Genomic DNA, 18,130 nt, shown 5'->3' with positions numbered 1-18,130 from the left:
AATACAGTTTCCGAGATTAATACTTTAACCATTAAACCACACTGGCTTTTTCTTAGGGAAGAACAAAGGGAAAGTAAAATGAACAATGAATGCAATCTTTTTCTCTTTTTTGTATAAAAAGTATTAGTCTTTGATAGTAAGTGATAAGCAAAGTACTTTTATAATTATCAGATTTCTGTTTCATTCATTTTTGCTGATTCTCTGTTGGCCTTCACATAAAGCCATTTTATCCAGCCCATACTATAACTTCTCTGTCCCAGTCATTTTTTAAATTACTAGTCAAGTATTTCTTCTTCTATCTAGAGCTTTCTCAGTAGGCATGAACCAGTTCATGAACCAAATTTCAGCACAAATTTAAAGATTATTTCAGTGAATATTAGAGGTCTAAATAATAATATTAAAGCCTCCAGATTTTCTTCTATAATTAAGAAGGAAAAGTCCCGCATCCTCTTCGTACAAGAGACTCATATTAAATACAAAACATAAAAACTTTTATGTCTCCACCAATATAATCAACAATTTATGGCCGCTGGTGCTTCTAAAGCCCGTGGAGTGGGAATAGCAATTTCTTCAGATTTCCAACAAATTGACCCAGAAAGGAGATATGTCTTAATAAAAAGCGAAATTGGTTTGCAGAAGCTAACGCTAGCTTCAATTTATGCACCTAATACAGCTCAGGTATCCTTCTTAGAACAAGTATTTGAGAAGCTATGGACATTTAGTGGGGGTCATTTAATTTTAGGGGGAGACCTAAATGTAATCTTGGATAAGAACTTGGATAAATCTACTATTAGACTTAGTGCAAAGAATAAGAAAGAGAGAAGCCCTACTGGTTTAGCACATCTGTTAGAGAAGTTTGATCTTTTTGATAGCTGGCATTATTTGTATCCCAAGACTAGGGACTATTCATTCTTTTCTATACCCCATAACCAACATACTAGAATTGACTATTTATTGGTTTTGAGACCTTTACTGAATAATTTAATTTCCATGGACTTAACTCCTAAACTTCTTACAGACCATTCTTGGATTTACAGTATATTGAAGGGTTTCAATCATTCCTCAACCTCTTTAAGGTGGTCTTGTTCTTGAAACTTGTAGGAACCCAGAAATTGTAGGAACTCAGAAATTGCAAAGAAAATAGAAAATGCCTTGCCTTTTTATTTTAAGGAAAATAGCACTTTGGAGACCTCTTCATTGATTGTGTGGGATGCTTGGAAAGCAGTAATTAAGGGGGGGCGTTAATTAGTTATCTAGCCATTTGAGGAAACAGAAAAATAAGACAAGAGATTCAGTTATGGAAAAAATTAAAAATTTAGAAAGACAACATAAGCAGACAGGATCTAAAAAGATATATAGCAAACTGCTGGCTGAACGTCGTCTTCTAGATGTGTTGGAATCAAATCAAATTCAGCAGAATTTGATTTATACTAAACAGTGATATTGGCAGAAATTGCAAAAGTCTCTTAAATTATTGTTCTGGAAAGTCAGTGAGAAAAAACATTCTAGAAGAATTAAACATATTAGGGATAAGTTGGGTCGCATGCTTTTCTCCTCGAAACAAATGGCAGGTGCTTTTTCAGAATATTACTCCACATTATATGCTACCACAAATCTGGACCCTAAAGAGATAACAAAATTTCTCCAAGACCAAGATTTAGTCCCAAAATTAAAGCCTTCGGATAGAGATTTATTGGATGGTTTAATCTCAGAGCAAGAGATTTATGATGCGACTGGATCTCTTAAAAATAACACTGCCCCTGGTTTAGACAGCTTTCCTGCCAAATTTTATAAAATATTCAGATCTATCTTAGTTAAACCTTTAACTCAAGTGTGTAATAATATCTTTATGAAAGACTTATTGCCTCCCTTGTGGGAATTGGCAGTGATTGTCCCAATTCTTAAATAAATGAAAGATGTTTCAACTCCAAGTAATTATAGACCTATTGCCCTTCTTAACTCTGATTATAAGATTTTTACCACTAAAAGATTGAAACAGATTGTCAATAATTTGATTCATCATGACCAGATTGGTTTTATCCCTGGGAGGAAGCAGTCTTAATTTCAATCAATATGGTTACAACTTTTGATTCTGTGGAGAAAGATTTTTTTATGACTGACTTCAAGAATACGGGTTGTGGTAAGAACTTTTTAAATGGTCTCCATGCTTTGTACAACAATCTCTCTGCTCAAATCAGAGTTAATTATTATTACTCTCAGTCCTGTAAATTTAAAAGAGGTACACGCCAAGGGTGTCCCTTTTCGCCATTAATTTTTGCTATCTCTATGGAACCCCTGGCAGAATGTATCTGAAGAAATCAAGATATTGAGGGTGTTTCAATAGGCTCTAAAACCTATAAACTAGTGCTCTTTGCTGCTGATGTATTATATACCTCTTCCCCAATAAAGTCAGTACAGGTTATCGATCAGATCTTACAACAATTTAGTCTTGTGTCTGGGTTAAAAATCAACCTGGAAAAAACAATTTTGCATCTGATTAATCTGCCAGTTATCAATAAAAAAGGCTAAGAACTCTAGTCCCTTATTATGTGTGGATAAGAAGTGATCATATTTAGGAATAAATATCCCAAAGGAAATTAAGGCTTTAATGGAATTAAACTATGATGAGTTGCTAAAGGAAGTTCAAGCATTATTAGTTAAAGAGTCATGAGTATCAAATGTGTTATTCTTCCTACATTTTTATTTTTTTTCTGGGCTATTCCAATAGAAATATCAGAAAAAACTTTAAATAAATTGCAACAAATCTTAAATTGTTTTATTTGGAATAATGCTAGGCCTAGGATAAAAATTTCAACAATGTGTAGACCCATCAAGAACGGGGCGGGGGGTGTCAAGCATGCTATTTCTAATTGTTGCTACATCTATACTCTTTCCTTCCCCCTTCCCCCCTCTCTTCCTCTTTTCTCTCTTTCAGTAGATGCATAATAAATCTACATGCCTCAGTAGATGCAAGTAATCTTGTATTAACAATGTAAAATGCCTCTCCCCCAGATTCTCACCAACATGTCTTATCAGCCAGTAGAGAATGTGTGAGAAACGGAGATGTCCACATTCCTTAGTAACCAAAGAGATAGTTGTTAGTGGCCTTTGAAACTTCAATGCAATTGGCATCTTTATGTTATTCTTTTGAAGTTATCTGTAACCCTGACTTTGAAGATACTCTGCCCTGTGACAATTTGTATTACTTCCAAGGTTTCAGTCCTTGGAACAAGTCATTGAGTTTCAATAAAACAAGTCTTTGATTTAAAACAAAAGCTTGATTATTTTGAAATATCGATGCTTGATTGGGGGGGGGGGGTCAATACCCAATCTAAGAATCTACTATTAGCAGCTAATCTTGCCCAAACAGTTAAAATGATTAGGACAAATCCAGTAGAAGCTTGGATCAGTAAGGCGCTTTGAGTCTCTGATTCAGAGAGAAGGGCGGAGTATAAATCTGCAATTATTCTTCTTCTCTTCTTCTTGAACAAGAGTATGTTTCCCCCTTCTCTTTGAGAGGAATTTTTTGGTCTAAACATCAGAAGAGATCACATTCTATACCAGCAAATCCCTTCCTGGAAAATTCATTAAGAATATGGGATAAGCTAAGGAAGTGGATTGCGCCGGGTATTTATCTAGTAGGTAGTTTTTTCAACCAAGATTTGTTCCCACAATTCATTAAGGTTAACTCCAGCCATCCATGGGGGATTAAGGGGTTGGATAGAATTGGGGAGTGGAATCAAGGGAACAATATTATTACTAAGGAACAAGCAGAAGAGAAATTAGGCACCTCTATCAATTGGTATCAAGACCTTCAAGTTCATAATATGGTATACTTTCTTCATAGGAAAGAAACTATTAGATATGAATTGATGCCATTTGAGGTCTTGCTTAAAGAGAAGGGCATCGGTAGATAAAGGTTTCCTTTCTAAAATATATAATTATTTAATTGACTCTCTTCATTCATATCCACCCTCTTATATTAAACGTTGGAATTTAATGCTGCCTCAAAGGCTAGAGGAAAGCGATTGGGAAAGCATCTGGAACGCCCCTTCCATTAAGGCTAAAAGCATTGTTATTCAACTTCAATTTTTAAAAATGTATTCACTTTGGTATTTAAACCCTGTCACGATGAGTAAAATCTCTTGGGTCTCAAGTCCATATTGTTGGAGGAATTGTAAAACTAAAAGCTCCCCGTATCATATGTGGTGGGAATGTCCAACAGTGTCAAACTTTTGGAATAAAGTGGTACAGCAAATAAAACTTATATTCGATCTAACCATTCCAGTAGATTTTTTTTTATTTTCAAATTTTTATTATAATACATCATTAATTTACAATAGTTTGAAAACATTTAGCTTTTTTGTCTACAAAGTCAGCAAAGTATTCTTCTAATACAAGTTGAGAAACAAAGTTAACCAATAAACATAACAGAAACTAATCTGCCAAGCATCATATATACCTCTATCTTGATTTACTTAACAATACTAATTAATAGTAAGCAAAATTTAAGTATTTTGGGGAAGTTTGCATAGAGTAGACTGGAGTTTTTGAACATAATCAAAGAAATGAAACCATTTTTCTACAAAATCATTGGAATCAACATTGGAATTCATCTGTTGCAGCTGAGAAGCAATTTTGACCATAGTAATTATATCCCAAATTTTCAAAACCACTGTCTTTTTGAAGGTATAGAGTCAGTTTTCCAATATTGCGAAATTAATATTTTTGCAGCCAATAAGAACATTGTAGTTAATTCAGCTTTATTCTTTGGTACCTCCTTAGATGACAATAGGTTTATGCAGCATATATTATCACTGGTAAGCCTTTAAGAGTAGGTTTGGATGCAGTTATAACTTTCTCTAATGGATTCAAAGATCTGTTTATCTGAGGTAGTGTAATAGATGATGTACTCGATAATATTGAAGCCAAGACACAGTAAGTTGATATTTTCTCTCTAAGTTTTTTTGTGTTCGCAGAGTTATTTAGATTTAAATGCATGAATCTGAAGACACCTTTTTGTCTCCAGTTATGGAAGTCCACAGGAAATCTACCAGCTGGAAACCAATCTTGCCCTAGGAAGACAGTTGCAGGAGATGGAGAGGGTACTAAAATCGATTTGTACTTATCCCATAGCTGTAAGGTAAGTGATAAGAATGGATTGGACTGAATATTAGTGCTACGATACTTGGGAAAGTTCCAAATAGTTTCATGAAGTAGATCCGGGAATAAAAAATGATTGTTCTATTTGAATCCATGCTTTTTCTCTTATAGGTGAAGCATACAAAATAATATATTTTAGTTGTGCTGCCAAGTAATATTTCTCAAGGTTTGGTAAGGTTAAACGCCCCAGTGACAGGGGTTTTGTCAATAGTGTTTGGGCCACTCTATGTTTTTTTTCCTGACCATAAGTAGTCCAACAAAAGAGTTTGCCATTTTTTAAAATCATTTGTCTTTATCAGCACAGGAAGATTCTGAAATAAAAATAAGAATCTAGGTAAAATAAATACTTTAACTTGTTCAATTTTCTCTAATAAAGTTAGGGAAAGTGTTTTCCAGTCCTTAAATTTGTTTACTACAGAATGAATTAAAGGATCAAAAATAGCTTTAAATAGATCTTGTAAGTTAGTAGGAATCATGATCCTAAGATGTCTCAATGAAAATGTAACCCACCTAAAGGGAAAAGATGTTTTTAAGCTATGATTCTCAATGTATATTTCGGATTTATTATAATTGATAGTAAAACCTGCTACCTGACTAAGCCTGTTAATTATGTCCTTAACAGTGCAATCCTAAGATCACTTTCCTGGGAGTAAGCCCCATTGAATAGACTTTAGTAGAATTCAGAGTAGACCTGCTTAGGATTGTTCTCTTAGTCTTGTAAGAGTAGTCATGGGATTAGTACAATAAAAAATGGTGTCATCAGCAAATAAACTGAGTTTGTAAGAATTTGAGCCTATAGTAACACCCAAAATTGTTGGATCAGTCCTAATAGCATGAGCTAGAGGCTTGAATGACAAAGCAAAGAGGATTGGGGAGAGGGGGCACCCCTGTCTTCAAGTCAAGTTAGCCTTTATTGGCATAAAATATATAAATATATATATCAGAGCAAATTGGTTAAAAAAAGATAAAATGGGATGATTGCGTACATATACATCAGGAAAAGCATAAACATAAACTGTTTCTATGAGATCCTCTGAAGTGCCTTTAAAACAGAATAAAGAAATTTAGCCACTTTCTCAGTGACACTAGATGAAGTCTCGTTCAAAAGACTATAGACCTTAAGTGCATCAGAACAATCAACCATGCTAACTAAAAGAGGATGTAAATACTTGTGACGAAGATCTGTATACAAATTACAATAAAGAAGAATATGAGGAACTGACTTGACACATTTTTGCTTACAGAGACAGTATCTGACTGAATAGGCTGTCTTGTTAAATCTGCCATAAAGAATGGCAGAGGGCATGGCGTTGCATCTTGCAAGGGAAAAAGCTCTATGCTGCTGTGGCACCTGCAAGATGGATAGATATGAGGCTATTTTCCCAGTACTAAGAGAGATCTTCAAATTCAGTGGGGAACAAGTTTTCTTAGCCAGACAGTATATGTCTTGGTGCTCAATATCTAGCAACCTGTTTTTAATTTGTTGGACTGCAGTGGTGAAGGACAGCATGGACAATAGTTATAGGGATAAACCCATTGCTTTTATTTTTCTCTCAATTTGTGCTGACCAATTTGACAATTTAAATTCAGAGAGCATTTGAGAGATATAGCTCCCCGGTTCAGAGTTGTAGTGCAAGCATAGCCAGAATTTGAAGGTCATGAGCCATGCACTAATAACCATTAAGGACATGCCAGTTTCTAAGCAGATATCTGCTTATGGGACACATTTTGGCATGCCCAGAATTTTGCACAAGAATTTGGTTGGACACGTTCGATAGCACCTTCATAAGATCCAATCCAGATTGGGATGCCATACAGAAGTTGCGAAATCACTTTGACTTTGAATAGTTTTATGGCAACTGGCACAAATTCATTACCTCTGCAATAAAAAAAAGCGAACCATGGCAGATGCACTGATGTTAGCTGTCTTCACTGCATACTTGCGATGGGTAGACCAAGTCACATTATATTGAAAATAAACACCTAAGTATTTAAAATACTTGACTTGCTCTATCTCTTTACCATCAATAACCCATTTGTAAAGTCTCCACTTTTTTGAGAAAACTAAGATTTTTGACTTCTCATAATTGAGCTGGAGCTTATTACTAGTAAAATACAGAACACAACGGGACAACAGACATCTTACGCCCACTCTAGAGCAGGACAACACCACTGTCTTAAGAAAGAACTTCCTGACCGTTAGAGCGATTCCTCAGTGGAATAGGCTTCCTTGGGAGGTGGTGGGCTCTCCTTCCTTGGAGGTTTTTAAACAGAGGCTAGATGGCCATCTGACAGCGATAATGATCCTATGAATTTAGGGGGAGGCATTGTGCAGGGGGTTGGACTAGATGACCCTGGAGGCCCCTTCCAACTCTATGATTCTATGATTCATAGAAGGCAATGAAGACCACATTCATTTCCTTATTTTTAAATTTAAATTTAAAAAATGTATTTCAGTTTATATCCACTAAAACAGCATCCATCAGCAGTCATACCTGAGTCACTTTTAAATTCATGCATACTGACAATCATATGAACATGCATTCAACCTTACAGTTCATTATATGATGACTATTATGAGCATAATTTCACAACAGGCACACTCACAAACAACCGCATTCATGTTCACTTCCAAATCATCATTCTTGTTTCTTCATATTCAAAAGTATTAAGACTGCATTTATATAACACGTAAGACAAAGCAACAATCTAGGCATATATCTCTTCATACATCCATTTCATACTTCATCCATCTCTATAAAGTCTCATTACCACAGTCATAAATATTCAATTCCATCTTATTTATTTATTTATTTATTTAATTTATATCCCGCCCTCCCCACCAAAGGCAGGCTCAGGGCGACTCACAAACCAAGGGTCAACACAAACACATTAGTGTGACCGATACAATAAACAACAATAAAACATAAAACCAATTTAAAACAATTGCATATGCTACTATCATAATTTCAGGCAGCGATTTAAATTCTGGTGGTTAGCTATACTCAGAGGTCTCAGGATTGCCATAGTGCAGTAAAGTAGGCCATTGGTGGTGTTCTTATGGGCCAGTTCATTGCTGCGGATGTTACCATTCATGTAAATGCCTGGCGGAAGAGTGCCGTTTTGCAGGCCCTGCGGAACTGCAAGAGCTCTTGCAGGGCCCTAACCTCCTCCGGCATCTCATTCCACCAGTTAGGGGCAGCAATGGAAAAGGCTCTGTGTCTCGTTGTTTTGAGCTTCGCTTCTCTGATGCTGGGATCTGTCAACAGGTTTTGAGACCCGGACCGAAGTGCTCGCTGGGGCATGTGCAGGGAAAGGCAGTCCCTAAGGTATGCAGGACCCTGGCCATATAGGACTGTAAAGGTAATAACCAGCACCTTGAAGCGAATCCAGTACATTATCGGTAGCCAGTGCAGTGCTTTCAGCACAGGCTGAATGTGTTCCTGTAAAGGAACTCCCATAAGCAGCCTGGCGGTGGCATTCTACACTAGCTGGAGTCATTGGATTTGGGACAAGGGTAGCTGCATGTAGAGAGCATTAAAGTAATCCCGTTTTGGGGTGACTGTAACATGGATCATTGTTGCCAAGTCGTCGCGTTTGAGAAAGAGGAGCAATTGCCTTGTCATCCACAGATGGTAAAAGGCTGACCTGGCAGTGGCAGCTACTTGGACCTCCATTGTTAAAGAAGGATCCAAGAGCACCCCTAGGCTTTTAACCTTGGGTGCCAGCGTAAGCTGCGCTCCATCAAGGGCCGGTAAACGGACCTCTGGTCTCGAACCACGGCTACTCAGATACAGGACCTCTATCTTCATCAGATTTAATTTCAGTCCACTCAGCCTGAGCCACCCCGCCGCAGCTTACAATGCTGCGGACAGATCTTCTAGGGTGGAGTCATACTGGCCGCTCATCAGCAGATAGAACTGGGTGTCATCTGCATACTGGTGACAACCCAGCCCATACCTCTGGGCAATCTGGGTGAGGGAGCACATGTAGATGTTGAATAACATCTGGGAAAGAACTGTTCCCTGCGGCACACTACAAATAAGTGGGTGTCATCTGGATAGTTTGTTTCCTAGCACTACCATCTGTCCCTAACCCTGGAGAAAAGAGGAGAGCCACTTCAAGGCCAACCCCTGGATACCTGCGTCGATGAAACAGAAGGTCAGTAGCTGATGGTTGACCATGTCGAACGCCGCCAACAGGTCTAACATCAGCACTGCTGAGCCACCTCTATCTAGATGCCTCTAGAGGTCATCTATGAGGGCAATCAGAACCGTCTCCATCCCATGACCCGTACGAAAACTGGATTGATGTGGGTTAAGCATGGAAGCACGGAAGCATCATCCAGAAAATTCGGAAGCTGCACTGCCACCACCCTTTCAATAATCTTGCCTAACAACGGCACGTTAGACACTGGCCGATAATTTGCCAATTCAGCCGGGTCTAGAGAAGGCTTTTTTAGGAGGGGGCAAACCACAGCCTCTTTAAGAGGCTGAGGGAAGGTTCCTTCAAGAAGGGACCTGCTGACAATTTCCCTTAGGGAACCTATAGCTCCTCTTGGCTGGCTTTTATTAGCCAAGAGGGGCATGGGTCCAACCTACAGGTGGTTAGGCGCACAGTGGAGAGAATTCTGTCAACTTCCTCCAGGCTGAGTGGAGTGAAAGAATCCAAAACTTGACTAGAAGACATGCACGGAGCCTCGAGTTCATTTACTGTTTCCAAAGTGGCAGGGAGGTCACAGCGGAGTGACAAGACTTTATCTGCGAAAAAAACTCACAAATACCTCACAGCCAATATTCAATTCTCTAGCATTTCTCTACCCTGTGGTAGGGTAGTTAAAGACCAAATTGTCCTAAATAATTGTGCTGGGCACAAGTTTGCAGATGCAATCATGGTCACAAGATATATTTTCTTAGAGGCCTTGACTACCGCCTCATAGGTTCTCATATATAACCTATAAGCTGTTCTTGTCACTTTGTCGCGGGCCCACTGCCACTGCCTGTCTAGCCGTCTGAGCCTCTGTTTCATATTTCCAGGGAGGGGAAATAGCTCTCCCAACCTTCGACGGCGCACTATTGGAACCAGTGCGCCAGGTAAAGAGTTTGGGTGTTTTACTGGAGCCTTCATTATCAATGGAGGCCCAGATAGCAGCCACTGCCAAGTCAGCATTCTTTCATCTGAAGCGGGCAAGGCAGTTGGCCCCCTTCCTGGAACGCCGCGACCTTGCAACAGTGATCCATGTAACGGTCACCTCAAGATTGGACTACTGTAATGCCCTCTACTTGGGGCTACCTCTGTGCCGGACTCGGAAGCTGCAGCTAGTGCAGAATGCGGCGGCCAGGCTGTTACTGGGGCTCCCGAAATGGGAGCACATACAGCCGGGGCTGCGCGGACTGCACTGGCTGCCAGTTATCTACCGAGTCCAGTACAAAGTGTTGGTTATTACCTTTAAAGCCCTATATGGCCGAGGACCTGCCTACCTAAGGGACCGTCTCTCCCCGTATGAACCCCAGAGGGCACTGAGGTCAGCAAGTAAAAACAAAATGACCATCCCTGGGCCGAGAGAGGCCAGGCTCCAAAGCACCAGGGTGCGAGCCTTTTCAGTTGCGGCACCTGCACTGTGGAACCAGCTCCCGGAGGAGGTGCGGGCCCTGCGGAACCTCGACCAGTTCCGCAGGGCCTGCAAGACTGCCCTTTTTAGATACGCCTATAATGATACGGACCGCTGAGTTGCAATGAACGAAGAACCGCCATCTTTAACACCATTTAAACTGGCAGAATCAGCGCCAGAACAGCTATTACTGCCAGATATATATATAATGTAATTGTAAATTAAGTATTTTAACTGAATTAACGGGTTTTTATATGTGTAATTTTAATTGCTAATCTAATGTTTTACTATTTATGTTAATACATTATTTACTGTTAGCCGCCCTGAGCCGCTTTGCGGGGAGGGCGGGGTAGAAATAAAATTTATTATTATTATTATTATTATTATTATTATTATTATTATTATTATTATTATTATTATTATTATTATTATTATTATTATTATTATTATTATTATTATTATTATTATCTGCCATAGTCCTGGCATATACCAGGGCACCAGCTTTGTACAGGGGCGCAGAGGACACCTGGGAGCGATCTCATCAAAGGCTGTGGTGAGCCTGTTATGCCAGGTCTCCACAAGCTCATCTAGAGAATCACCAAGGGGCCAAGGATCCCGAAGAGCCATCTGGAACTGCATAGTGTCCATTTGGCTCCATAGGCAGGCTAAAATACACCCACTGTCCAAACAGGGTTGGAGAGGGATATTCAAATGGGCCTTCAGGGAATAGTGGTCCGACCACGGCACTGCATCAGCAGTAATGCGGTCCACTGTCATTCCCGCCACAAAGATCAAATCCAAAATGTGACCAGCCTATGGGTGGGAGTTGTTACATATTGAGAGAGTCCCAGCGCTGCCATTAATGACACTAGGTCCAACGCCAACATGGAGTCCATGTCATCGGCATGGACATTGAAGTTATCCAAGACCAAAAGTCTAGGGTGCTCCAACGCCCAGCTTGCTATGGTCTCCACAAGGGCCAAAAGGGCATTGACCGGTGCAGCAGTCAGTCGGTACACCAGGCAAATAGCCAAACTCTCTTGCGCCTCAACCACCAGACCAGTACATTCAACACCGGTGATCCTTGGGGATGGGAGTGCCCGGAAGGAGTAAGCCTCCCAGATGAACATCACTACTCCTCCCCCCCATCTGCTAGTCCGTGATTGGTGAGAGCTACTTGGGAGAGAGCGACTGTCTTCCCATCTTGTACCCAGGTCTCAGTCACGCAGGCCAGATCCATATTCTATTCTAGCAAGAAATCTCGCAGGACAGAGGTCTTATTATTAATGGACCTGGCGTTGCACAACACCAATGTTGGAGGCAGATGTTTCAGCTTGGCCCCACTGCTTGTAACCATTGGGATGGGACACAGGCTGGAAGGGGGTCAAGCATTCTGGCATCTCGACCTGCTTCCCATATATGAACGCCTGTTCCCACTATAGTTTCCCCTCCCCAGGAGCACCAGATCCCAGCTCAGTCATCTCACACCAATGGTCTCCGTAGGAACCTCAGACCAGTTAGATGTAACACTGAGTAGCAACCACAGTACTAGGTCACCAGTCAATACCCATATGCTTCAACTTGACAGAAGAATAAACCACTAATCTTGCCTATCCTGTTCCTAAAAGCCTAACTAATAACATTAACTAACTCCTACCCACTAATTAACTAAACTAAAACCCTACCCATTGCTAATTAATCCCCTCCAACTAGTATTGTGCAAAATTTCATAATAAACTAGGAACTTAATTAATCAGCCCTTCAGTTATATTTCTAATACCCTCCCAGCAGCCAATTAATAAATAATTCAATCAGTACTAAAAAACCTCAATTAATTTAAATCATCTTAATAGTTAATCAGCAATACATATAATTAATTTTGTGGCCAATAGTCTTTCAAGTACTTGAAGATGGTGATCATATCATCTCTCAGCCACCTCCTCTCCAAGCTGAACATGCTCAGCTCCTTCAACCATTCTTCATAGGACTTGGTCTCCAGACTCCTCACCATCTTTGCCGCCGACCTCTGGACCTGTTCCAGTTTGTCTATATTCTTCTAAAAATGTGGTGCCCCAAACTGAACACAATACTCCAGGTGAGGTTTTACCAGAGCAGAGTAAAGCAATACCATCACTTCATGTGATCTGGACACTATACTTCTGTTGATACAGCCCAAAATTGCATTTGCCTTTTTAGCCACCACACCACACTGTTGACTCATGTTCAGTGTATGGTCCACTAAGACCCCTAGATCGTTTTCGCACATACTACTGCCAAGACAATCCCCCCCCCCATTGGATTTTTCCTACCTAAATGCAGAACTTTACATTTATCCCTGTCAAAAGTCATTTTATTGGTTTCAGCCCAGTTTTCCAGCCTGTCAAGATCATCCTCTATCCTGTTTCTGTCTTCTACTGTATTTGCAACCCTTCCCAATTTAGTATCATCTGCAGATTTAATAAGCATTGCTTCTATTCCTTCATCCAAATCATTGATAAAGATGTTGAACAAAACAGGTTTCAGCCCAGTTTTCCAGCCTGTCAAGATCATCCTCTATCCTGTTTCTGTCTTCTACTGTATTTGCAATCCTTCCCAATTTAGTATCATCTGCAGATTTAATAAGCATTGCCTCTATTCCTTCATCCAAATCATTGATAAAGATGTTGAACAAAACAGGTCCCAGGACAGATCCTTGAGGCACTCCACTTATCACTCCTCTCCAAGAGGATAAGGAACCATTCACAAGCACTCTTTGGGTGCCATCTGTCAGCCAGTTACAGATCCACCTAACGGTACCAGGATCCAAACCACATTTTATCAACTTATCAACAAGGATAGTATGTGGAAACTTATCTAAAGCCTTACTGAAATCAAGATAAACGAGGTCTACAGCATTCCCCTGATCCAGCAAGGTAGTCACTTTCTCAAAAAAAAAAAAAAAAATCAGGTTAGTCCGACATGAGTTGTTCTTGAGAAACCCATGCTGCCTCTTAGTAACTGCAGCCATCCTTTCTAAATGATTCAAGACTGCCTATTTGATGATTTGTTTAAAAAACTTTCCAGGTATGGACATTAAGCTGATGGGTTGGTAGTTACCCGGATCTTCCTTTTCCCCTTTCTTGAAGATGGGGACATTTGCCCACCTCCAATCTTCCAACACCTCACCTGTTCTCCAAGAATTATCAAAAATAATGGCCAGAGACTCAGAAATAAGGTCTGCAAGCTCTTTTAGTACCTTGGATGCAGTTCATTTGGCCCTGAGGACTTTGTTTCATTTAAAGAAACTAGGTGTTTGTACTACCCCTATGCTGATCCTAGATTGGGACTTCATACCCTAATTATATGTTCTATTTTTGTCATGTTGAGCACTGTCTCCTTCAGAAGAGAAGACTGAGGAAAATTAGGAATTCAGCTGTTCTGCCGTCTCTTCGTCACCTGATACAATTTCACATATCCGCCCTTGCAATGGGCCTACAATGGCCTTGATCTTTTTCTTACTCTGAACATAAGAAAAGAACCTCTTTTTTTGTTTTTAGCATCTTTGGTCAGCCTAAGTTCATATTAAGCTTTAGCTTTCCTAACTCTTTCTCTACAAGCACTGGTGATTTGTTTACATTTATCCTTGGTTATAAGGCCCTCCTTCCAATTCCTAAAAGGAGTCTTTTTTATTTCTCAAGTCTTTAAAGAGCTGTTTATGAAGCCAACTTAGCTTCTTTAGGCTTTTTCCATTTTTTCTTCTCATAGGAATCGTCTGTGATTGTGCTTTCTGTATTTTGCTTTTAAGAAACTCCCACCCCTCTTGAACCTTCTTCTTAAGTATTTCTGGCCATGGGATTTTGACCCAGCATAGTTCTAAATTTGTCAAAGTTTGCATTTCTGAAGTCCAACCTGTAAGTCTGACTATGTATAGCTTTCCCCTTCCGAAAGACTGTAAATTCCAAAATCCCATGGTCACTAATGTCCAGGGTGCCCACTATTTCAACCTCATCAACCAATTCTTCCTCGGTGAGAATCAAATCCAAGACAGCAGATCCCCTTGTTTTCTTCTCCACCTTTTGGAAAAGGAATTGTCAGCTAGGCAAGTCAGGAATTTATTTGACCTTTTGTTTTTAGCAGAGTTGGACTTCCAACAGATGTCTGGTAATTGAAATCTCCCATGATCACTGTGTCTCTTCTCTCTCTGGTTCTGGTCCAACCTTCTGGGACAACAGAAAACAACTCCACACCATCCTGTATATGACAGCCCTTCAAGTACCTGATGATGGTGATTGTATCACCTCTCAGTTATCTTCTCTCCATGCTAAATATACCCAGCTCCTTCAGCCTTTCCTCACAGGACTTGGTCTCCAGACCACTCACCATCTTTGTTGCCCTCCTCCTTTGTGCCCACCCTGTTTTCTAGGTCAGAATAAGATCTCTTTCTTTACATAGTTGTTTCTTCGAGCACCACCAGACCTCTTCTATCCTATCTGATGGAAAAATTCTAATCTCTCATCCAGGAGATTTCAATTAAATTTAGTCCAGAAGCAACGAAGAAACTCATTTGCTGTATTGGCTACCACTTGATCATCCACTCACAAGTAGACCATAGGCTAGCTAGAAAAAAACTTGTTCTGCAATCTGTTACCTTACAAAAAAGGCAATTTTAGGGGGTTTTTTTAGTGTTAATGTAATTAAACATTATCATCTAAAGCAGAATTTTTTTTAAAAAGTGTCTTAAAGCCAAAGTGTAATTTTCCCCATGCTGCTTACCTATGTAGCTGTCTTCCTCTTGGTGAATTCTCAGTACTTAAAAAATAGCTGGGAAAGAAAATAGAATACATTTAGACAAGATAATATTCATTAATTTTATTTAACTATAAACAAAAAGAACTTTCACATTTTATTTTAAAGACTGTACAATTGACTTGTAAGCAATATATTTAGCAATGCAGGACAAATTCACATCAATTTTAAGGCAGGCAGAGGAAAGAGAAATCTGCTCCTTTCCCCAGTCTTCATTCACTGCATCCATATTTCAATTAGTTAATATCCAAGTGCTCATTGTTACAAAAAAAAGCACTGAAATAATAGCAAGCAACTTAGGCCATAAGTTTTCTATGGTTTATTTATTATTCAAAACAGTTTTGTGCTGCCCTATTACCCCAATTGGTAGTCTCCTAATTAACTGGGGAAGTTTGCTTTACCGGAGACAAGTGAGAGGAGGGTAATTTGAGACCTCCACCTATGTATACTCCCTTAGAGAACTCTCAAAATAAACCAGTCAGATGTTCAACTGCAAATTGTTTCATTGAAAAATAAGAAAAGGGCAACCCCTTCCAATGGAACACACAATCACACAAATTAGCTTAGAAGAAATTTGGGAGGAATGGGGGTGGAGATATTTTGGTGATATTTACCAATCGAGAAGATTGAGGTCCACAGAAAGAGCTTCAAAATGGCCAGCATTTCACAGAGGAGAGGACTCACATGCAAGTGAGGGTGAGAGGTATGGCGCTGAGAACACACACACATTACCAGTGCTGCAGAGTACACATAATTTAAGGGCAAAATGATTCCTGAGTGTAGGCTGACATGCTTGCCACCCAAACAATAACTTGATGGTTTCCTCTCAGATAGAACAATGATCTTCAGAAATCCTGCTGGGATTTCTTGATGTAAACTAAAGGTTGTAATGTTTCTTTATGAACCTCAAGAATATGATGGGAGAAACTACTGGGTTGTATGAACAGCATTAAGTAATTAGTGTAACAGGAAGCATGATGGTGCAAACAAGGTTAATACAAGGTGAAATAGTGTTTTCTTGTGAGACTCATTTTTAATTTATGCATGTTTATATGGTGGGGAGGAGGGTTGTTAGCTGGTCAACTTCTATTATCCACCTACCAAAATATGTACCTGGACTACTACTACTACTACTACTATACTACTACTACTACTTATTATTATTATTAGTTTATTTATATTCCACCCATAGGCGCTCAGAGCGGAGTACAACATAAATAATAAAATCACAACAGCATGACAATAAAAACCGACTACAATGTTCAGTCCAACAGAACGGTTCAGCAGGACCATATAATAAGATGGTGTAGCAAGACAATACAGCGAATCAGCGCAGTAGGATAGTACAGTAGGGGAGGTCAACCGATCTAATGGATAGATGCCCTCTGCCTCACCCGAACACCTGGCAGAACAGTTCTGTTTTGCAGGCCCTATGAAAGGCTAACAAGCCTGGTAGGGCCTGGATCTCCATAGGGAGCTGATTCCACCAGGTTGGGGCCAGGACCGAGAAAGACCTGGCTCTGGTAGAGGCAGGCTGACATCCATTTTTTGTTTCATGTTGTTCTCATTTTTAGGTCAGGCAGCGCACTGCACATATGAGTTTGGTGTGATATTAAAGAGGGGTGTTTGTCTCTCTCTAAGCACTAAACTGACCATCTGCAGGTGGAGGGGTCTGACTGCTAACAGCCTTTCCACTCAATCAGGGTCCACAAGGCAGCAAACTTTAAAACATTAAAATATTTAAACAATTAAAATATAGTTAAAATTACAAAATTCAATTAGAGTCACATAAACACATGCTTGCATTTCTATATTTTTGTGAACCTACACTGAGAGAACTGTTTTAAAGAAAATCACCATATTGTATTTCTTTTCTTCTTACTCCTTTTTAAAAATCTTAGCATGTCCAAGTTCTTAATCCATTTTTCATAGAAACATAAAATCACAGAGTTGAAAGGGGCCAAACAAGTCATCTAGCACAACCTCCTTCTTAATGCAGGATCAGCCTAGAGCATCCCTGACAAGTGTTTGTCCTGCTGCTTAAAAACTGCCAGTGAGGGGGAGCTCACTACCTCCCTAGGTAACTGATTCCACTGTTGAATAACTCTTACTGTAAAAAAGGTTTTCCTAATTTCCATCCTGCCCTTAATTTAAACCCATTGTTGCAAGTCCTATTGTCAGCTCCTTACCCTCCTTTAAGTTACAGCCCTTCAAATATGTAAAGAGAGCAATCATGTCCCCCCTCAACCATCTCTTCTCCAGACTCAATATTCCCAGGTTTTTCAGCTTTTCCTCTTGGTCTTGGTCTCCAGTCCCTTGATCATCCTCATCACTCTCCTCTACACCCACTCCATTCTGCCCATATCCTTCTTGAAATGAGGCCTCCAGAACTTCACACACAACTTCAGGTGCAGCCTGGACAATGCAGTGTACAGTGGGACTATGACATCTTGTGGTTTGGGTGTTATGCCTCTGTTGATACACCCCAAGGTGGCGTTAGCCTTTTTTGTCACTGCATCACATTGGTTTAACTTACACATATTTAACTTATGGGCCACCTGAACCCCAAGA

At 39.8% G+C, this 18,130-nt stretch overlaps 1 protein-coding gene across 2 annotated transcripts in view; it reads right to left on the bottom strand.

The window, feature by feature from the left end:
* DPP10 (dipeptidyl peptidase like 10) overlaps nucleotides 1-18,130 on the bottom strand; it is a 512,154-nt gene that overhangs the window by 249,484 nt on the left and 244,540 nt on the right. For both annotated transcript variants that reach the window (XM_060262084.1, XM_060262085.1), the window contains one exon: nucleotides 15,527-15,574. In XM_060262084.1, the coding sequence (XP_060118067.1) occupies nucleotides 15,527-15,574 (48 nt within the window). The remainder of the gene's footprint in view (nucleotides 1-15,526; nucleotides 15,575-18,130) is intronic.

The sequence above is a fragment of the Heteronotia binoei genome, chromosome 21 (genome assembly GCF_032191835.1).
Source record: "Heteronotia binoei isolate CCM8104 ecotype False Entrance Well chromosome 21, APGP_CSIRO_Hbin_v1, whole genome shotgun sequence".
Taxonomy (NCBI): Eukaryota; Metazoa; Chordata; class Lepidosauria; order Squamata; family Gekkonidae; genus Heteronotia; species Heteronotia binoei.
The sequence above is the reverse complement of the archived record's forward strand: the minus strand, read 5'-3'. Positions and strand labels throughout refer to the sequence as shown.